The sequence below is a fragment of the Pan paniscus genome, chromosome 4 (genome assembly GCF_029289425.2).
Source record: "Pan paniscus chromosome 4, NHGRI_mPanPan1-v2.0_pri, whole genome shotgun sequence".
NCBI lineage: Eukaryota > Metazoa > Chordata > Mammalia > Primates > Hominidae > Pan > Pan paniscus.
The window spans coordinates 66,697,477-66,720,329 of record NC_073253.2 but is presented as its reverse complement, the minus strand read 5'-3'; the positions used below and the strand labels follow the sequence as shown (position 1 = coordinate 66,720,329).

General features: G+C 36.8%; 1 protein-coding gene across 4 annotated transcripts in view; it reads left to right on the top strand.

The window, feature by feature from the left end:
* Positions 1–22,853, top strand: part of NNT (nicotinamide nucleotide transhydrogenase) — a 105,192-nt gene that overhangs the window by 4,571 nt on the left and 77,768 nt on the right. For all 4 annotated transcript variants that reach the window (XM_008963360.4, XM_003811010.5, XM_003811009.5 and 1 more), the window contains exons 2-7: positions 1,694–1,897; positions 5,488–5,717; positions 8,090–8,307; positions 11,277–11,364; positions 16,285–16,373; positions 20,450–20,637. In XM_008963360.4, coding sequence (XP_008961608.1) covers positions 1,747–1,897; positions 5,488–5,717; positions 8,090–8,307; positions 11,277–11,364; positions 16,285–16,373; positions 20,450–20,637 — 964 coding nt within the window. In that variant the 5' untranslated portion in view covers positions 1,694–1,746. The remainder of the gene's footprint in view (positions 1–1,693; positions 1,898–5,487; positions 5,718–8,089; positions 8,308–11,276; positions 11,365–16,284; positions 16,374–20,449; positions 20,638–22,853) is intronic.

Below are 22,853 nucleotides of genomic sequence, written 5' to 3'. Positions count from 1 at the left end.
TTCCACCACCTACCCAAATCCTATAAAACTGCCCCACCCCTATCTGTCTTTACTGACTCTCTTTTCGGACTCAGCCCACTTGCACCCAAGTGAAAATAAACAGCCTTGTTGCTCACACAAAGCCTGTTTGGTGGTCTCTTCACACGGACGTGCATAACAACGCCCGGCTAATTTTTTGTATTTTTAGTAGAGACGAGGTTTTGCCATGTTGCCCAGGCTGGTGTTGAACTGCTGAACTCAGGCAACGCCTCCCAAAGTGCTAGGATTACAGGCATGAGCCACCATGCCTGGCCAGTGGCAGCAGTTCTGAAATTAAAAATGAGCTAAGTCTTTCTCCCTCTGGAGTCTGGAAGAACATTTACGGAGCCTGCTAGGATCAGATGCTCAGTCCCATGAGGGTCCACATGATACAGCAGAACTTACAGGCAGAGTTAGCAGTGTTAGCTGAGTTTGGCTGATAAAATTCTAAGTCCTTGGCTGCTTTCCATTCTTTTTTTTTTTTTGAGACGGTGTCTCACTCTGTCACCCAGGCTGGAGTGCAGTGGTGCAATCTTGGCTCACTGCATCCTCCACCTCCCAGGTTCAACCAATTCTCCTGCTTCAGCCTCCTGAGTAGCCAGGATTACAGGTGCCAGCTACCAGGGCCGGCTAATTTTTATATTTTTAGTAGAAACGGGGTTTCGCCATGTTGGTCAGGCTGGTCTTGAACTCCTGACCTCGTGATCTGCTCACCTTGGCCTCCCAAAGTGCTGGGATTACAGGCATAAGCCACCGTGCCTGGCTTCTTTCCATTCTTGAATGAAAGAAGAGAAAGGTGTGGAGGATCATTGGGAATTATGGGGACAGTGGGAGTGCCTTTCATGCATCCCTGGGGATCTACTGAGGAATGTGGTGGAGGTAGTTCCTGAAACCTTAGTAACAGCAAAACCCAGTGACACTTCACGCAGCCTGGTGAGAACTCGCAAAAAGTGGCCATTTGTGAGAACCACTGACAAAACAGTTCATAGTTATGGCCACATCTGCAAGCACAAGCCTATTTGATAAAGACACTATGGAATTTTTCTTTCTTTCTTCTTAGAGTCATGTGTCATGCATGTTTAATTTTCTTGAGAGGTGCACTTGGCAAACATGAATCTTTTGTTCACTCAGTCAGCCTCAGTTCAGAGGTCTCAGTGGATAAGCATCCTGCTGCACTGAATAGGATGTCAGAGTATTTGGTATGACCTGGTGGCTAAATGTAAGTCACCATTATACTGTACAGTATTTTAGGTAATTTAAGGGAAATTCAAAGGTAACTGAATTACATGCACTTTTTGCTGGACATGCTGACTTAGAAGATAACTTTCATGTAAGATATGACTTGATTCTGTAGCAATATGTGTGTGTATTAAAGCTTTCTAGCTACATTAAGGATCAAATAGGTTATATGACCTAGGCTTGGAATTGAATAGTGAGTTTAGAACTCCAATTTTAGTGGGAAAATGGATTCCAAGTTTTAAATGCCTGAACTGGAAACCGAATTTTGAGCATCTTCTATAAGTAAGGAACTTGGCAAATAAATTATTTATAGATGTCTACATGTAACTGTTATATTTCAAGCTCTTTAGATTAGTATTTTAAAAATGTTTTTCATGTTTAAAAGACAAATAGTTTTTTTCTTGGCATATAAACATCCTATTTTCTTTTTTCTTAGTGATTTGCCTTCAAGGAAACTGGGGAGTCAGAAAATTGGGAACTCATATCAACATGGCAAACCTATTGAAAACAGTGGTGACTGGCTGTTCGTGTCCTTTACTTAGCAATTTGGGGTCCTGTAAGGGTCTACGTGTGAAGAAGGATTTTTTACGAACATTTTATACTCACCAAGAACTGTGGTGTAAAGCGCCTGTAAAACCAGGTAAAGTCTCACTTCAGTGATTGTAAATGAAACCTTCAAGTCATAGGAACTAATAGATCTGATGATCGATAAAAGGAAAAGCCATGTAGTTTTATGGCCTGGTGCTTGTGAGTGATCATTTTAAACAAACAACAAGTAAGTGCTGTCTTGTATTTACCATGTACTATAGACGTTCCTGATTTCCAGCGCTAACAGAGAAGACAAGGTAATAGGAAAAACAAACAAACAAAAAAGATAAACCAGTTGAGTTGTCCCTGGAGCCTATTGCTCATAATAACCATTTCTCCTAGAAGCCCTTCCTAATTCCTTGTTAGTATTTGAGAATTGTACCATATACAGCTCATCTATGCTCAGGAATTAGGAATTAACTATATTAATTGGTCTACATTAATGCTTTCCAATTTAGTTAGTAGCAATTTGATTGCAGTTGCTCAGGTCAGAAACCCTGGAGTCATTCTACATCCTCCTAGTAGGTATAGGTCAGCTCTATCTCATATCTACAAACTGTCCTCTTCTTGCCATTGCTACTTTTATCATCTTGGTCCAAGCCATCGTCATCTGTCACCTGTACTGATGCACCAGTCTTCTAAATGTCTCTGTGCTTTTTACCTCTGCCCCCTACAGTCTGTTCTGCACAGGACAGTGAGAATAATCTTTTTAAAATGTACAATCATGTCACTTCTCAATTCAAAATTTGCCACTTGCTTCCTAGCTCTTACAGAGGAAGATCTGAAGTCTTCCAGTGGCCTACAAGGCCTTCCCTGATAGAACGTCTCCTTGCTTCTCTTCTGGGGTACAGGCCAGAAGGAGGAGAGGCTAAAAAGGGGCCCTTCTAAACCAAGTCAACTGTCTTTTTTTTTTTTAAGCAGCAGCAAGATTTATTGCAAAGAGCGAAAGAACAAAGCTTCCATAGAGTGGAAGGGGACCCGAGTGGGTTGCCCCCCAAGTCAACTCTCTTTCATCAGTCTTGCCCAAAGACCATCCCAGTACTTCTGTCACTTCACCTCACTGTCCAGAACTCAGACATGTAGCTGTAAGGGAGACTTGGACATTTTGCTGTAAGGGAGCAATGTACCCAGCTAAAAATGGCACTTTCTTATTAAGGTGGAGGAACAGGATGGATATTTTGGGGGGCAACCTTTGTCACCTAGAATAATGCCCTCTTTTGTTTTTTAAGTTTGTAGGACTGTTTGTCGATTCATTTAGGACCTCTAAACTGCTAGGTGTTTTGAGATCTTATGTCTGCCTTGAATAGATTTTATAGCCTCTTTTCTTGTTCTTAGATGACAAGTCAAAATTGGCAGGGTATCTGTCCCTACAAGCCTCCAACTTTATCTTCAGATGCTTTCTTTTAAACCGCTCTGGAAAGCCAGATTATCCTGGTGATAAAATTGTGTATAAAATAAAGGTAAATAACTGTTGAAGACATGAAAACTGTCCTTGTGAGTAAATCCATGGACATCAAGATCTCTATATTGATTATGTATAAGACATTTTTGTTTAATTTCTGGTTCTTCACTATTTCCTAATTATTTTTATCTCTGAAAGATAAGAAGTCTATTTTTTCCTTAATATAACCATAAGTTCATTACCATATTGAAAAGTGTAGTAAGTAATTCCAGCTACAGTCAGTATTCATATTTTTTCAATTGCTTTCTTGCTGCCTGCCTGCCTGCCTGCCTGCCTTCCTGCCTGCCTGCCTGCCTGCCTGCCTGCCTCCCTCCCTCCCTCCCTCCCTCCCTCCCTCCCTCCCTCCCTCCCTCCCTCCCTCCCTCCCTCCCTCTCTCCCTCCCTCCCTCTTTTTCTTTACAGTTGGCTTGTTCAAAGAGTGATCCAAACAGGGTCCACACATTGTATTTGCTATGTCTCTTTTGTCTCTTTTTATCTATAAGTTCCCCTCTCTTTTTTCCTTTTAATATACTGAAGAATTTCATTGTTGCTCTGTAGAATTAACAACATTCTAGGTTTGGCTGATTGAATCCTCTTGGTATTGTTTAGCCAGTTTCTTTGTCCCTTGTATGTGCTTAAATTATCTCTTATTTGGTCAGTGGAAGCCCTTTCAAATTGGCTTCTAAATCCTTTTGACATGGCTTCAGTCATCTTTGGTAGCTTCCTTGCTTTTACCATGTAGAGCCTGACAATTTGAGGTTGTCAGCTAAGTGAACTTGAGATAAGTGTATGTGATTGAGCTTTGTATGTCAATCCAAATATTTGCCAGCTTTCTATTATTTTCCTCCTTCTTCTTCCAGTAAGGAGTAAGATTCAGCATTATTTGCCTTTCGTGTACTGTAAATTATTACTATATAGGTAGTGTGGAATCTAAGACAGTGTTCAAATTCAGGTCTAGGTTGACTTAATTTCTCTAAGGTCTTACTTAATAAGTTACTTTGTAGGGATAATTTCATTCATTTTGAAATTATACATATTCAGATCTTAGGTTGCAAGAATGGGTTTCCTAAGCTTTAATAAACCTTATATAGAAACAGATACTCTTCATTAAAAAATGTTTATGCTGCATATTAAGTAAAACATCAGGAGAAACTGATGTCCTGTAGCTAAAGATGGTCTGAACCATATCTAAATATAAGATTGTACTATATAGGCTTTTTTGGGTTGCAAGGAATAGAATCACATCAGATTATATTTTGTGATGAGGGTTTGCTATGTGGATTCTTGGCGAGTGTGAGAGCCCAGAAACCCCCCATCTACTCCTTGGATAAGTGGAATGTTATTTGTAGAATTCATGGCTGTGACCCATCTTCTCTCTTTAAATATCTACTACTGATGTTTCTATCACTGTTACTGCTGACCTCCCTTTGATTACCTCATAGCTGTGCTTACAAATAACATTTGCACTGATCTACTCTCCTTGTCCCTTTCTGTGGGTCTCCCATTTAAACTCCTTGAGAGAGAACCCAGTGGGTTGAGTAGTCGCTGGCCAACATAGAGCGTCCTTGGACAGAGTTCCTGTCTAAGTCATCTTATAAGGTGCAGCTGCTAGTTTTCCTCATCTGCCCTGTAGATGATTGTCCTTGACACAGTTGCTGATCCCTTGTCTAAGTGGCTGAGTGTGTAGAGTCTTAAGATACAACACTTAGAAATTTATGAGGTGTTGTGTGTGGCCAAATTGCCTGGAAGGGAACTTTGAGTGTGGCAGGCCATCAAAGTGTCTAGGATACAGTTGTTCTTCAAAATAGCTAATTACTTCCATTTTTGTTAAAAGTAAGGGCAAGGAGACCATAACCTTGCCCTTAGTTTGAAGAATGGAGTCAGCATGTGGAGGGATCTCTAAACCCATTTTTTTTTCTCCTACAAATCAACTAAGCTTGTTATATTCCTTGAAGAAAGCCAATTGATTAAATAAAATATTTAGAAGTTTCAGAAGAGTAGGCATAAAAGTTTCTTATCATCTACCAAAAAAGTCAAAGAATTATAAGTATGAATCAGGAACATCATTCTGAACCGCAGCTTGCATGTGTGGTATATTTTGAAGAAAAGATTGCTCCTTTCAATTTTCTGAAATCTGTTTTTAAACATTTTTTGTTTGTTTTTTACCAAATGTATTTTTTTTTGCCTTTGCTTGTTTCTAGGAATTCCATATAAGCAACTGACTGTTGGAGTCCCCAAAGAGATATTCCAAAATGAGAAGCGAGTGGCATTGTCTCCTGCTGGCGTTCAGAACTTGGTCAAGCAGGGTTTTAACGTTGTCGTGGAATCGGGTGCGGGCGAAGCTTCCAAGTTCTCAGATGATCACTATAGAGCGGCAGGTGCCCAAATCCAAGGGGCAAAGGAAGTGCTGGCTTCTGATTTGGTGGTCAAAGTAATTATTCCTTTTTCCTCTCCCATTTACAGCATGCTGACTTTTTGAAATCTTTTCATAGAAAAATTAAATTACTTTATCTGGAGTTACACCTTTTCCTATTTTCAAACAGTGTATTTTTCTCAAAGAAATGACTGCATGTTGTCATATTTTTCATGCTCCAGTAAAACTTTTATCAGACAGTATGATCTATGTTTAACCATGAGGAGAGAAAAAGTGATCTTCATTTTTACATTTGCTATATGGACGTTTTCTTTTAATTGGCTAGGAAAAATTTGTTCTACATGGTCCATATATATCCAGAATACCCACACGTGAACATTTACTGCTAGAATGGAAAGAAGGTATGGAACTTAGTCTGGGACTAAATGTTCAGTGATCTTCTGACACCTGAAGGCACAATGATTTACACTGACATACGTGCTATTTCTAGAGAGGGCATGACTTTTGGAGAAAGCAGCTTTGGGCTGAGTGGCGAGTAGCTTTACCTACTCTAAAATAAGTTCTTAAGGTAATATATAACAGAAATCTATATACTAAATGACTTGAGAATTAAAATATTAAATCAAAAATCCTTTAGAGAAAGGGGGAGAGACTGTATCAAGGGTCTAGCATAGATGATAACTAGAGTTGAGCATTAAATTAAATGCTAAGCCTCCTGCAACCAAAGCAAACAGGGAAGTAACTCATTTTTTCAGGAGATACAGCTTTTTTCTACATTAATTTCTATGAGGTATCAATCACATAGTTTTTTTATTTCCTTACATAAAGCCCACTGAATAACTTGACAGGATCCTAACACTTGACAGGTGGTTTTTGCTAAAGTTACAAAACCAATTTTTGCTATTGAAAGTTAATAGTAAAATTTGTGGCATGGGGGGTTAACTGTAACTCAGCTAAAGCTTTTTAAAGGTTTAAGTTTACAAATACTTGGTGATATAACTAGATATATAGTAAAATTACTTAGAGAAAAAAGAAAAGTGTAATTCATTCTCATATATATTCTAGGGATCATCTTTTGAGATGTCTTGAAAAAGCCCTATAAGGGTGTGCTTACATTTTGGAAGTGCTATGTGTTCCTTTTAGGGATTCACAATGTATATAAGCAGTTAATGGTGTGCTCAGAAATCCTATAACATAGAATATTGTATGACTTTATACAGTACTAGCATTAACAAACTTCTTGATCTTGGGGGCCTCTCGTTTGAGCCAAGTCTGTTAATATCCTGAGGAGCGCATTCAGGGCAACATTCTATTGGCTTGACTTACTCAGATGACAACGGTCTCAGCTGAGCATTTGATAGGGACCAGTAGAATCAATTCAGAGTTGTTTTCTAACTTTTACTAAATCTATGTTATAGATTTTCTTGGAGGAAAAGTAGACCTTGTCAGAGAGCCTTAATTAAAGTCCAGAACCTAGAAACATATGCATCACCAGATCAACAACTGAAATGGGAATAGCAGACAAAGGTGTCTCATAGGTAAATTGAGGTGAAATGCTGTGAGATAAACTTATTGACCCAATGTTTGTGTTTGTATTTAAAACATAAGTCCCAGAGGCTGTGTTTTCTGTGTTTACTTGCCTAAAAGCACTATTGCTAACTAGGAACTAATGAAATGGGATATTTTATTTGAAGGTTGATTTTAAACTTGGATGTAAAACATTTTAAAATACATTTAAAATACAGTTTTAAAAATTTGGCTTTAAAAAGTGGATATTGGAAACTTTCAAGCATATGGAGTGTATATTCATTGACTTAGTTGATACTTCTTAATGTAACAGAATATATTGTAGCTTTTGGCTTAAACCCAATTCAGCAAGGTTACTAGTGTGAATTGTGTTCATCTAATAAATAGTCATCTGGAATTTTAAAGTGACATAAATCTATACTTAGTTTTAGTTTATGATGTTCTTAATGTCTCATCACTCCAAATATTCATGCTTGCCAAAATTAGCAAGGACTGAATCTTGCTCGAAGGATTGAACACACAACAAAACTTCCTGTCTATTTATTCTAATATCTGTTAATTTTACCAGGGTAATAAGTTTTGGGGACTGCAGGTTTGCTGTAGAACTTCCATATATTTTTTCACCTCTCTGCAGTTAATTGTCAAACCAGTCTCAGTATTTTGTATTTCCCAGGTGTGTGTGCCCTTTACTCAGAGCAGTCCACAGGTCATTAGGCAGGGGATAGATGGTATACCTCTGTGTGTGCCTTATATTGTTTAAGAATTTAGTCAGAAATTATTGATGGAAGATTTATTTCTGGAGTATTATTTCAGTCATGGCATATTATCTAAGTTTTCCTGTTTGCTTAAAAATATGATTAAAGTATTTATATTTTTAATCTGTGACTTGATTTTTTCCCCAGGTGCGAGCCCCTATGGTTAATCCAACATTAGGTGTTCATGAAGCTGACCTTTTAAAGACATCGGGAACGCTGATTAGTTTTATTTACCCAGCCCAAAATCCAGAGTTGCTAAATAAACTTTCCCAAAGAAAAACTACAGTTCTGGCAATGGACCAGGTTCCAAGAGTCACAATTGCTCAGGGATATGATGCGCTAAGCTCCATGGCCAACATTGCGGGGTAGGTTATTTTCCATTTCAATTGAACGAAAGTGCAATAGTGCTACAGAAACCTTCACACTGTAGCTCTTCTGTCTTACAGTGATTTTATTTGTAATTATTGTTGGAGATTACAGCCTTTTGAGAGTATTTAAATTATTTTTGACTCATTTTATTGTTTTACAGTAATTAGATAGGAAATGAACTCTATTTATATTCCTTTTTAATCTTAATGAGTAGAAGAGTAGTAATGTTTCCATCCACCAAAGCAAATAGCTGTCAGATTATTTGTATGAGGAACACACTGTATTTCATAAAAGTGTGTGTACATGTATATGTAAGGTTGAAGTTACTGTTTTTATAGGTCAAAAATGGTTGAATAGTGACAATTTCATGTGGTTAAATTAATATGCATATATTTGTGGATTTGCCGTCTTAATTAGGTTTTGCTTAGGTAAATTTATAAAATATTTAAAGAATAGGAAAAAGGTCTGGACTAGAGGAAGTTTCATCTGATGTCAAAACCCATATTGATAACTGAGGGCTATGTCTTCTACCTTTAAGGTCAAGATGGTAATAAGCTTCATTTGCCCAATAGCACTAATACATTCTCTGTTGATTGCCTGGAGTACTATGTTGAGAAGGATTCTAAGGCCCATTCTGCTTGGAGGAATGTGGCTATGATTGAGTAATCATGCCTGCCATGGGTGAGGGACAGGAATAGCTACATGAAAGCAGTGTACTGCTGACTTTGCCTTAAAGGGTGGGAACAATCTGGAAATGGGATAAGGCTTATGAATCAACTTCTCTAAGAAACTAATTAAATTAGATTTTAATCATGAAAACTATTAGTAGTTGAGAATTTGCTAATATTAATGAGGCACAAAGAAAATAACCTTTTTAAAAAAACAGTGCATAAAAAGACACTAACATGACTAACATGAATAAAGCCTTTTATAGCCTGACACCTAAGCAGAAAGTTTTCTTAGGTTTTATATTTTAGCATAGGAAATATGTCATAGATTCTACTTTGTGTTTTAGCTGCACACTTTTAAATTTATTTAGCCTGTAAGGGAGTTATATTATGCAATGTGTGACTTAAAATTTTATCTAGAAAATGTATAATGTAAAGTTTTAAGGGTGCTGTTGATTCTGAAATACACATATGTGAAAGAATATCAAAACCAGTCGCTCTAGATCAAGTTGTTTTAGCTGTTGAATCTTTTGAGCAAATGAAATATTATGAGACAATATAAATAAATCCAATAAGAGCTGAGTAGCTTTGGGTACACTGAGTATGGCAGGATTGTGCAGAAACATTCCTACTCTCCATCTCATCCACTATGGCCCCAGATTTGTCTGAAGTTTAAGCCATCAGGGACCCAGGGATCACAATTTGAGGAATCACTCTTTTATGTCCTGAGCTGATATATGCAGAGAGCGTAGTGTGAAAGGAATCATCTAGTATACATATCCATACAATGTATGATAAATCATTATCCATCTCATTCATACACACAGCCATATTACAGTGAAGATGTGCTACTTCCACTTGATTACTGTTCATTCTGAACTTTTTTGCTGTCATGAAGAAAATGTCCAATTTATTACTTTTTTCACTATCAATGTTTCCTTGTACATTTCCTGTGTAATCTCCTTTTATTATTTATTTTTCAGAATAGCAACTGAATCTTTTAGAGCATTAATTCCACAATTAATTTCTTACAGTGGCCTTTGAATCTTTGTCATATTTGCCCATTAAAAATTGCTGTCATTTGAATTCAGGAGAGCAACAGATACTGTAATCTCTAAAGTATTGTTTTTTGCTCCAGTGTGATTAACTTAATAATGGTGACTTTATATGTTTTTGCATCAATTATTGTATCAAGTATTATTATGTAAAAATATGATCAGGGAGAAGATTTTCTTGTCACCTAGCAGGGGAGTTTTAATAGTTGCTTTATAATATTGAGCCAGTGTATATATTACCAAGTAAGAATGCAAAAGTGCCTTTTACATATAAAATGCTATGAAAATGAAATTAGTGTAGCATGTTAAAAATATCCTGTTAAAGAAAAGATGATGCATATTATTTGATTTATTAAATAGTTTGTTTCTTTGGCTAAAACACTTAATATTCACTGAGCATTTTCTATGTGACAGGATTTATGCGAAGTGTTTCACCTGCGTTATCTCATTTAGTCCTCACGACCCTAAAAGATAGATGCTTTTTGTCCTTACTTTATAGATGAGGAAACCAAGGTTTAGAAAATTTTAAAAATTTGCCCAAGGTCACAAAGGTAATCAGTCAGAGAACTAGGACATGAACTAAGATCAGTATATCGGAAAATCCCATACTTTGAACCATTAGAGATCAAGGGAAGTGTTTCTTCTGTTCTCCGAGGTTGAAATCTTATTTTGTACAAGCCTATGGCTGACCTAATTTTTTTTTATTTTAAGGATTTCCCCCCCATTACCTAAGCACTATCCAGTCATCAAACAATATTTGGACTATATAGTAAAGTAAGTGTGAAGGATGTATAGTCCTAGTACCCAAAGAAAACCATTGTTAGTATTTTCCTATCTTTCTTTCATTACATTTTCTATTATGTTCTACAGTACTTGTTATGAAGAGGGTGGGTGCATAATGGATAAGAGAGTGCCTCTGTAGGCAGACTGCCTGTGTTAGACTTCTGGCTCTACCATTTACTAGCTGAGTGACCTTAGGCAAGTCTCTCAATCTGTATCTCAGTTTTCTCACCTATGGGATGAAGACAGTAATTGTACCTTTCCATAGGCTTGTTGTGCAAATTAAAGGAGCAAGTGTATATACAACACTTAGAACTGTTTTTGACACATAGTACATACTACATAAATATTAGCTATTATTCTTTGACAAAACTTCATTGATGACTTATGATGATATGTGAGTCTGAGATCTCTCCTTTTATGGAATTATTTATTTATTTATTTATTTATTTATTTTTAAAGTTATAAGGCTGTTGTCCTAGCAGCAAATCATTTTGGACGTTTTTTTACTGGTCAGATCACAGCTGCTGGAAAAGTTCCTCCAGCTAAGGTAGGTACAACTTTTAATGTTTCTTTATAATATGCATTGATTAAAGGAAAGGGTATGTATAGTCTTAAAATACAGTTATTTAAAAATTTTTATATGTTAACCTCACTGATGACTTTTTGGTGTGTATAAATATTTCACGAAACCTCAAAGCTTAACGTTTAAGATTGCTAGAAAAAAATGAACTTTGACTTTCTGAAAGTTCTAGTCTTTTCTGTTTTTTGACTTTACTAATTTGAATTTTTAAAAGAATTTTGGATAACTTGTTCTCTGTAGCCTATATATTATTAATTTTTTAAAAAAACTTTCAAGATACCATTCAGCAGATTCTGGGTTTCTCAATTTTTGCAACATTTTGGCACATATACAAGGTATTTTTGGTTTCTTCACTTCTTGTCAATTTTTGGATCAAGAAGACAGGAAATGGGAGGTGGTGTAATCAGAGTATTTGGCAGAGAGAAATGGTGCCAGTTTCTTTAATCCACACTGAAAGCAGAGAGGAGCAGTTAACGATGAGAGGTGACGATGGCTTGCTGAAAGAATAGGAGGTCATATTGTGATCCTTCAATCCTATGTACACTCAGTAACAATGGAAACCCTGAGGCTAGGTGTCTTAGTCCGTTTTGTGTTACTAAAAGAGAATACCTGAGACTGGGTAATTTATTTTAAAAAAGAGGTTTATTTGGCTCATAATTCTGGTAGCTGGAATTCAAGATTTGGCAGCTGCATCTGGTGAGGGCCTCAAGGCAGCTTCAACTCATGGTGGACAGTGTAAAGGGAGAAGGCGTGTGCAAAAAAGATCACATGGTGAGAGAGGAATCAAGAGAGAGAAACTGAGGGAGCCAGGCTCTTCTATTAACCCCCAGAGTGAGAACTCAGCCCCCCACTCCCAGGGAGGGCATTAATCTGTTCATGGGAGATCCACTCCCATGACCCAAACACCTCCCACTAGGCCCCACCTCCCAATATTGCCACATTTGGGATCAAATGTCAACATGAGTTTTCGTGGGAACAAAGCACATCCAAACCACAGCACTAGGTACAGGAAACCTGACTTTAAATGTGATCATTTACCTACCTGTAGGTTACAGGTTAACTGGTGCTTCCTGCTCTTTTTTTTTGAGACGGAGTCTCACTCTGTCACCCAAACTGGAGTGCAGTGGCATGATCTCGGCTCACAGCAAGCTCCACCTCCCGGGTTCATGCCATTCTCCTGCCTCAGCCTCCTGAGTAGCTGGGACTACGGGCGCCGGCCACCACGCCCAGTTAATTTTTTTGTATTTTTAGTAGAGACAGGGTTTCACCATGTTGGCGAGGATGGTCTCGAACTCCTGACCTTGTGATCCACCCGCCTTGGCCTCCCAAAGTGCTGGGATTACAGGCTTGAGCCACCATGCCCGGCTGCTTCCTGCTCTTAAGTACTTTGTTATATAAAGCCCAGAGTTCTCACACAAAATAAATCTCCTGGAAAAAAATTAAAACAAAAGCAAATAGTAGCTTTGAGAAATTATATTGTTTTGAAAAACAGGCCAGGTGAAAAAAATGGCAAGCGGTTTAAGTGGAGGCCAGAATACTTAGCAAGAAAGTGTGAGCAAACAACACAGAAGTGAGATGTAAAATGATTAAATTTTGACTTCTTTCTCAGGATCATACAAAAATGTCTGGCATGCATAGTGGCCAGAAGTTCGATGCTGTTCTTAAATTGACTGAATGCTTTGATGCACAAGTCTACTACTAATTTTGGTTATAATCTTTCTAGATATATGTGGAAGTTGAGAGAAAAGCTGTGAATAAAAGATATTAAAAAGTGAAACAAAAGAGGCTTAAAGAAAAGAGAATCAGCCTTTAAAAGGTGGAAAAGTGACTATCTTTATTGAAAATTTAAATTGCAGCTTAAGGGACTTTGGTTACATGACAGAAATAGTTTTCTGAAATTGAAGGCACTGGTACAGCTCATTAAGGTGGATTGCATAATACTGTCTTTTATTTGGATTTCCTTTAAACATGGAGGGTTCTTACCTGTCTAGAACAAGTTTGTTCAAGCCGCAGCCTGTGGGCCACAAGTGGCCCAGGACGGTTTTGAATGCGGCCCAACACAAATTTGTTAACTTTCTTAAAACATTATGTGATTTTTGTTGCCATTTTATTTTTTTGGCTCATCAGCAATTGTTGGTGTTAGCTAGTGTATTTTATATGTGGACCAAGACAATTCTTGTTCCAGTGTTGCTCAGGGAAGCCAAAAGATTGGCCCCTGGCCTAGATTGAATGAAAATCAATCAGTTGAAGGCTTATGATATGCGAGGCATTGTTCTAGGAGCTGGGGATATGGCATGAACAAGACAAAATTCCTGCTGCATAAAACTTACACTCCAGTGGGGGTCATAGTGAGGAGACAAAAGATCAAATAAATACCTGAGATAATTTTATTTTATTATTATTATTATTTTTGACTTGGTTTTTTTTTTTGGAGGCAGGGTCTCACTCTGCCTGGAGTTTTCACTCCAGGCTGATCTGGAACTCCTGAGCTCAAACAATCTTCCTGTCTTGGCCTCCCAAAATTTTGGGATTACAGGCATGAGCCACTGCACCTGGCCATGAGATAATTTCACACAGGAAAAAAATGAACCGGATGATGTGACAGTAATGGGCACAGGCCACTTTAGTAGAGTGATGGGGAAGCTTCCTCTGACCTTTGAGGTGAGATTTGAAGCATGGAAGAAGGAAACAGGAGTTTAAGGATTCCAAGCATTTAGGATTCCAGTATTTAGGTTCTGGAAAAATAAAGAATACCATTGGTCTTGGAGTGTGGTGAACAAGATGAAGAGTGATCTGAGATCATGTTGGAAAGGAAGGTCTAGGCTGGATCATGTGGGTCCTCTCTTCTAGGTCATGTTATAGACTTTGGATTCTCCTGCAGGTGAGGGAAATGTTTGGTTTAGGATTTAAAAAAATCATGTGGCTGTTCTGTGGCGGAATGGATAGTAGGGTGAAGGCAAGATCTGTCAGCAATTGGTTGCACCTGGGATGATGGCGGCACCAGAAATGTAGAGAAAGGTGAAGGATTTTATCTGGATTAGGGATGATCTTTGGGAGTTAAAACCAGTACTACTTGTTGATGAACTGGAAATGGAAATATGTGCAAAGGGAGGAGTTGATGAATTCCCCATTTTGGCTTAAACAATTGTGCATAGTTACTGCCTTTACTCAGATAGGGAAGGCCAGAGGAGGGGCAGGTTATATGAGTGAACACGAACATTGTTCCTAAAGTTATTTCCTTTCTCCTGCCCTTTCCCATACTATTTCTTTTTTTAAAAAAGTTTTTATTTCTTATTTTTTAATAGAGACAGGATCTCACTATGTTGCTCAGGCTGGTCTTGAGCTCCAAAGCTCAAGGGATCCTCCTGTCTTGGCCTCCCAAAGCGCTGGGATCACAGGCCTGAGCCACCTGCCTGGCCCCGTACTATTTCTTGAGCATATGCCTACGGTGTAACAGTTAGCAGTAAGTGCTTCGGTTAGATTCCATTGTTTAATATAACAACAGTCTGAGAAGGCACTTTGATTGCTGTATTGCAGATGATAAGCAGCTTGCCGAAGATCACCCAGAACTAGTTAGTAACAGAGTCAGGATTTTGACCTAAGCTCTCTGACTCTTATTCACTGTGTCTTTTTCTTTACTCCATGCTTTAGAGAGAAAAAGTAAATTTCGATAGTAAGATCTGCTGCTTTTGTGCGATTCTGCTTTTTTAAATTATGGGTTTTTTTTTTTTTTGTTATGTCTTGATTCAGGATAACTTGGCCAAGTCCTGTGACTTTTACTTATTTTTATTTACTTTTTCTTTCTTTCTTTTTTTCTTTCTTTAAGTGGTGATGGAGCTTCTGTGTGGAAGAGGTTGGTGCTTTGGAGCCTAGAGCCTGCTTATTCCCTCTGGTCACTCTTTGCCCCATTTCCTATAGACTTACCCCTGTCCCCAAACACAGCACCAAACACCCCATTATCAAGATCAATTCACATGACCTCTGAGACACTGCCCAGAGCTCACTGGAGCACAGTCTGACTAGCCTAGTCTTTGTAAAGGCAGAAGGACATGTGGGCATGATGGGTGGGTGGCAATTTGTAAGCTTCACTGATTCTGTGGGTGGCATTTTTTTTCTACAGGAACAAAGTGTTGCTTTCAATTGACTGTTTATGGGATATATAACAGGACTTTACTCTGGAAGGCCCGTTCCAGACTGGAGACAATGTTGTTCTTACTTTGTTTCTTAGAAGGCGGGGGTAGGGGGAGACTTGTTTCTGAGGAATTCTTTGGTTCTCTTGTTGCTGATCCTTCCATGATTAGGGACATTAGTTACATTGCTTCAGACTTACGGAGAGTTGCTCAAAATGGTTCAGAATTGTGGTTGCTCATCAGCTGTTCCTTTCAGAAGCATTTTGGCTGAAAATAGATGTTGGGGTAGATGGTTCACCAATGTTGTACCCATCTTTGAAATGTGTTTTGATGTTTGATGAACAAAGAAAAACCTTATAATTTGATAGGGTAAAGGTAGTTAGAATGCCACACTGGGACTTTTAGTAGAAGGAACTTTTAGACAGTGGAAAAGAATCTGTTAATCTTCAACATACGTAATACTGATCATGCTTAGGTAGTTTTACACAGATATTCTGATTATTAGGCTATTTTTAGTGAATTGTTGTTGGCCTTTGCTAGCAGTTGTTTCTTTGATAAAATTTCAAGATCAGTGGTGGTTCAGTTAAAGAATAGTCTATGTACTCCATACAGTTACTAAGGGCTGATCATCATTATCATCATCTGCACCGCCATTTATTGATGCTAAACTTATACTAGGCACCAATAATTGTTAGCTGATGATTTTTCATTATTAGTTGATAATGAGCCTTAACACATAACTGGGTCTGTCTTCTAGATTCTGATAGTTGGTGGTGGTGTTGCTGGGCTTGCTTCTGCAGGCGCAGCAAAGTCGATGGGTGCAATTGTTCGAGGATTTGACACAAGGTGAGTGCTTTACTAGTGACTGATGTTAAGGTAAAAACATTTTGTTTCAGGGGCATATTATGATTGCCTTAAAACTTGTAAATTGAAGTAGCACATTGCAACTGGTCTATAAGCTCTTTCCATTTAAAAATGTTTCCACTTTTTAAAAGTTAATGCAAAGTGAAAATGTATTACTTAAACTAACAACTCACAGCTCTGTTTTCTTGGGTGGATTGACAGTGGGACCAGAATTCTTTCTATCCTGAGTTTCTAACATGTTGCTTTACCTATTTCTGTTCAGAATGCTTTTAGGTACTAGTTAGGGCATAAACAAAGATGTTTGTGAATCTGAAGAAAGAGTAAAATAGCAGACTGAGTTGGGGGCATGCCCTACTGTGAATGAATAGAAGCAAATAAAGCTGACTGGCACTTCACCTGACTAGCAACGCATGAATTATTTATGCTGCATTATTTATGCTTCCTGTGTTTTATGCTAAGATAGAGCTGCATATATTTTTCTGATAATTTTTGAGCCCCTGGGTGAAAGTACTTGGTTATGTATACTGTGTATTTCTTTAATGCAGACATATACACATTTTCCTAGATTGTCTTTAAAGAGAAGTTTGATTAAAATTCTTCTTCATTTCAGAAGACACTAGACACTGGATTTTATTAAATGTCAGTCGAGTACAGTTAATATGTGTTTTAATAATTTTTGAGGTTGAAAAATGTAGTCATTTATTATCAGCTGAGGGTACTGGAGGAATACTACTACTGTTAATCTTGAATATAGAATGATCAAAAAAGAAAAAAGCAACCATTCAAAGTTGGAAGAATGTGACTTTTCAGAGTAAAGAATGTTCCATAGAATATGGTTAATAGTCTTTATCTAGAGTTAAAGTGATATACTGATAAAAAGCTGTCCTGCTGAAATGAGAAAATAAGGCATTTCCAAAGTAACCAGGACACAAACCAAGGATAGCTAGAGTTAAGCATGCCATTGATCCTGTCATTTTATTTTTACTGTTTGTTGATGTGAAGTTTTCTCAAGACCTCCAAGCCCATAGAAAGCCGGTCGTTTAAGTTTTCATTGTAGTGGACAGTTGTATTAAAATGGAAATGTATGTATTTGACCTAAAGGTGATTTGAAACTTGGTGGTGGGTCAACTACTGAGAATTTAGTATATTGATGTCATTTTTTAGATTGTGTACAGAATCAACAGCTAGAATATGGCTGTTGCTTATATTAGAAAAATACAAAAACTCAATTTTTCTTTATAATTTATTAAGTTTGTTATACAGGTATCTCAAGTGTACAATGAAGAAAGATGTGGCTGAAGTGATTTAATACTTTTCTAAGAATTATAGCTCATTAGTTACTCTAGTCACTATTTTGAGATGGGTTTGGTTTCATATTATAAATATGAAATCCAAATGTATTGGAAAACATACTTGATTTTAAATTCTTGTTGGAAGATTGAGTGGTATGTATTTTCAGTTAAATATCCTAAAAACTTACAGACAGCTCATTGCCCAATGGTATTTAAATGGTCTGATTTTTGAATTCTTTCAAACAATAACTAGGAGATACCCCTCTTAGCAATAGTGATTATCTTGCCTAATGCCTGTATCACAAAGTTTAAATATATAAAATCCTTGCTTTCTTTCCTATCATAAAATAGTACATGATTATTCTTCCAATTCAGAAAAATGTGAAAAAGCAAAAGAACAGAAAATAAAATACCTTAAAGTCTCACTGCCTAGAGATTTTTTTTATGTGTTTCCTCATCTACACATTAATTAAAAATGTAATTTTACTGTTCCATTTATCTTTTTTCAATTAACAGTAGATCATGAAGATCTTTCCTTACCTATAAATGTTTTTAGTGGCTGCAGAAGATTCCATTGTATAGAGAAGTACAGCAATTTATTTAACTAGGCCTCATTTTTTCCTATATTTAAACAATACTCTGTAGGTCAATATACATATACATGTACATACAGTAAGCCCTCTATCCATGTTCTATTATCTGTGGGTTCAACCAGATCAAAAATATTCAGAAAAAATGATTGTGTTTGTACTGAGCTAGTACCAATTTCATTTTTCTTGTCATTATTCTCTAAACAGTATGGTATAACAACTATTTACATAACATTGACATTTATTAGGCATTATAAATAATCTAGAGATGATTTAAACTATTTGGGAAGATGTATGTAGGCTATGTGCAAATACTACACTGTCTTTTATAAGGGGCTTGATCATCCGTGGATTTTGATATCTCAGGGGGATCATGGAACCAATTCCCCATGGATACTGAGGGATGACTTTATATCTGAGAACATACATTTATGGAGATATCTCATTATTTCCTTAGATAAATTCTAAGGAAATATTGGAGTCAAAAGATATACACATTTTAAATGCTAATATGTTATAATGTTTTTAAATTATGAGATTATTTTATGGGCAAAGATATAACTACAAAGATTTAGAAATAGCTTATATTTCTAATGATGCATATTCATTATTGAAAAATAGAGAGAAACATAAGGATGAAAGTGAAAATACCTTTTATTATTCTATCAGCCAGATATAATTGCTAGTGATATTTTGGTGTAATTTCTTATAGAAATTATATATATATAACTTTAGAACAAAATTTGGATTATTTTATATACATATATGTACGTGTGTATATATGTATATGTGTATATATAATATATATGTCTGTATACACACATATACACACATATATGTATGTGTGTATATATATAACATATAAATACAAATATAACATTTTGAATTCATCTAATTCTTATTAATATTGGTAGACAATTCTGAAGCTTTTTAAAGAACTATATCCCTATGGCTGCCACAAATGGAACACCAACTCAGATTGGCTTAAACCATTAGAAAATGTATTATTTCTTCTAACTGAGAATCCAGGGGAATGACTTCCTTTTCACATTAGAGTGAGATGCTCCTCCGTGCTATCAAGGACCAGTTTCTGTCACTCCTCTCTGCTGTCCTTGGCTTTGTCTTCCTCCTAAGGCTGATTCCACTTGTGGTTGCAACTTTACCTCCAGGGGGCAATCTGGGCTACCAGATTCCTTGCTCAAGCCAGCAGAGGGAGAACCTCTTGCTCAACCATGGACTGTATGTCCTACCCTTTATGCATACTCTTGAACATGATGGTTGCTAGGGATTTATTGGCTCAGATCACGGTTTCCCAAACTTCCCTGATGACAAGGATGAACTGCAGCTCTTGCTAAAAATAATATAGCATCTGGCCTGCTTGCTGGAGATTATAATTCACTGGGTCTGGGAAGGGGCCTGGGAATTTGAATTTTTAACAAGTACCCTGAGTGATTATTGTCATTAGGGGGGTTTGAGATTTACATAGTGGAATGGATATTGATGAGTTACATGCACGTCCACCACAGAACTGAGGTGTTTGTTGGCTCTGGTTTTCCAACCAGGAGACAGTACTTGGGTAGCATTTATTTATTTATTTAAAACTGAATTTATTTTTATATAATTTAAATGTGTTGGCTTTTCACATTTTACCCTTTACTACTATTTATAGGTTACTTTTTGCAAACACAATTTAATAAGGACTGGTTGGGGGGTAAAAATCACTTTATTAGAATAATTTTACATATAAAGAGTTATTTTTGTGGGAAAGGTCTCTAGTAAGAACAAATTCAGAATATTTACAAGTGAAAAACCTCATCTTGAGTGATTTGAATGATATCAAATCCTGATGTGTATGAGGTATCACATCATCATCCACATCGGGGTCATAAGGAACACAATTGATTACTGGAGTTGGCAATTGTGAAATCGCTTTTGCAACTTAACTAAGTAGAAGTTGGAATTCTCAGTAGTTTTTTTTCTTTCAGAAAAGAATATTCTCATAAATATGTTACTTGCCTTTAGAAAAAAATTGGAACAATTAAGTACGAAATCAAAGGGACTGTTGACTTTTGAATATATAGTTTGTTGTTCTTAAAAAGGTATATGTAAATGATGATCTTGACTTCTTTATTAGGGCCTGAAATAACTACTCTTTCCACTTTAACAATCACCCTAGAGCTGCAGCTTTGGAACAGTTCAAGTCTCTTGGTGCTGAGCCCTTGGAGGTGGACTTGAAGGAATCTGGTGAGGGACAAGGAGGATATGCAAAAGAGATGTCCAAAGAGTTCATTGAAGCTGAAATGAAACTCTTTGCTCAACAATGCAAGGAGGTAGACATCCTTATCAGCACAGCACTTATTCCAGGTATGCCATTAAGTAAACGGTTATTTTAAAAGCACTTTTACTCTTTTTTTTTTAAAAAAAGCGAGAGTGAATGATTGCTTAACATTTGAATTTCTTTAAGGAAGGATCTAGTACTTTCTATTATAAAAGTACTAGAAAACGAGAAAATATATGACAAAATTCATAGTCATTAATAATTTTCTTCAAGTATTTTTTCTGTGAAAAATTTTTTTTTTTGAGATGAAGTCTTGCTCTTGTTGCCCAGGCTGGAGTGCGGTGGCATGGTCTCAGCTCACTGCAACCTCCGTCTCCTGGGTTCAGGCGATTCTTCTGCCTCAGCCTCCCAAGTAACTGGGATTACAGGTGTCCACCACCACGTCTGGTTAATTTTTGTGTTTTTAGTAGAGTCGGGGTTTTGCCATGTTGGCCAGGCTGGTCTCAAACTCCTGACCTCAGGTGATCCGCCCGCCTTGGTCTCCCAAAGTGCTGGGATTACAGGCGTGAGTTACCACGCCTAGCCCTTTTGTGAATTTTTATATAAATTCATAGATTATACTGTGTGTACAATGTTTTTTTTTTTTTCCCGAAGAATAAAACACCATTTATTTAGAAAAGATTATTATTACTATTATTTTCTCTGCAACTTAAACAACTTCAATAGCTTTTGGGGAGCAGGTGGTGTTTGGTTGCATAGAAAAGTTCTTTAGTGGTGATTTCTGAGATTTTGGTGCACCTGTCACCTGAGCAGTATACACTGTACACAATGTTTAGTCTTTTATCCCTCACCCCCCCTCCCACTCTTAACCCCTGAGTCCCCAAAGCCCATTATATCATAGCTTAGCTTCCACTTTTAACAATGTTTAGTTTTTAATTCCTGAGTTACTTCACTTAGAATAATGGTCTCCAACTCCATCCAAGTTTCTGTGAATGCCATTATTTTGTTCCTTTTTGTGGCTGAGTGGTATTCCATGGTGTGTGTATATATGTATATGTATGTTTATCTACTCGTTGGTTGATGGGCATTTAGGCTGGTTTCATATTTTTGCAACTGTGAATTGTGCTGCTATAAACATGTGTATGCAATGTCTTTTCTATATAATGACTTCTTTTCCTCTGGGTAGATACCGAGTAGTGAGACTGCTGAATCAAATGGTAGTTCTACTTTAGTTCTTTAAGGAATCTCCATGCTGCTTTCCATAGTGGTTGTACTAGTTTACATTCCCTCTAGCAGTGTAAAAGTGTTCCCTTTTCACTACATCCATGCCAACATCAGTTATTTTTTGATTTTTAAATTATGGCCATTCTTGCAGGAGTAAGGTGGTATCTCATTGTAGTTTTGATTTGCATTTCCATGATCATTAGTGATGTTGAGCATTTTTTCATATGTTCGTTGGCCATTTGTATATCTTCTTTTGATAATTGTCTATTCATGTCCTTTGTCCACTTTTTGATGGGATTATTTATTTTTTTCTTGCTGATTTGTTTGAGTTCCTTGTAGATTCTGGATATTAGTCATTTGTCAGATGCATAGTTTGTGAAAATTTTCTCCCATCCTGGGTTGTCTGTTTACTCTGATTATTTCTTTTACTGTGCAAAAGCTTTTTAGTTTAACTAAGTGCCATCTATTTGTCTTGGTTTTTGTTACATTTGCTTTCTGGTTCTTGGTCATGAACTCTTTGCCCAAGCCAGTGTCTAGAAGAGTTTTTCTGATGTTATGTTCTAGAATTTTTATCGTTTCAGGTCTTAGATTTAAGTCTTTGATCCATTTTTGAGTTAATTTTTGTATAAGGTGAGGGATGAGGATCCAGCTTCATTCTTCTGCATGTGGCTTGCCAATTATCCCAGCACCATTGCTTGATGTATGTACAATATTATATTCATAAGCAGGTTCCTCTGCTCAAACCCTTGATAAATTGATTGTTAATTTATTTACATTTTCTTTGTTAAGATACTACCTTCTCCATGTAGGAAATTCAAACTGTGGTGATAAATAAGAAAAAAAATACAGATCATTTGAAGTTCTACCAGAGAGATGACTGTTATTAATATTTTGATCATATTTTTCTATATATGTGAGAGAGAGGGGACTTTGTATGTATATGTATTTATGGAATTTTCAGTGTATATTTTTACTTACGGGAATGACCCTTTGTCAGTTTTAAATTATGTCCTTTGACATGTTTTCAGCCAAATTGTGAGCTATTTGATGGTAGGAATTACTTTCTAGTCCCTTTACA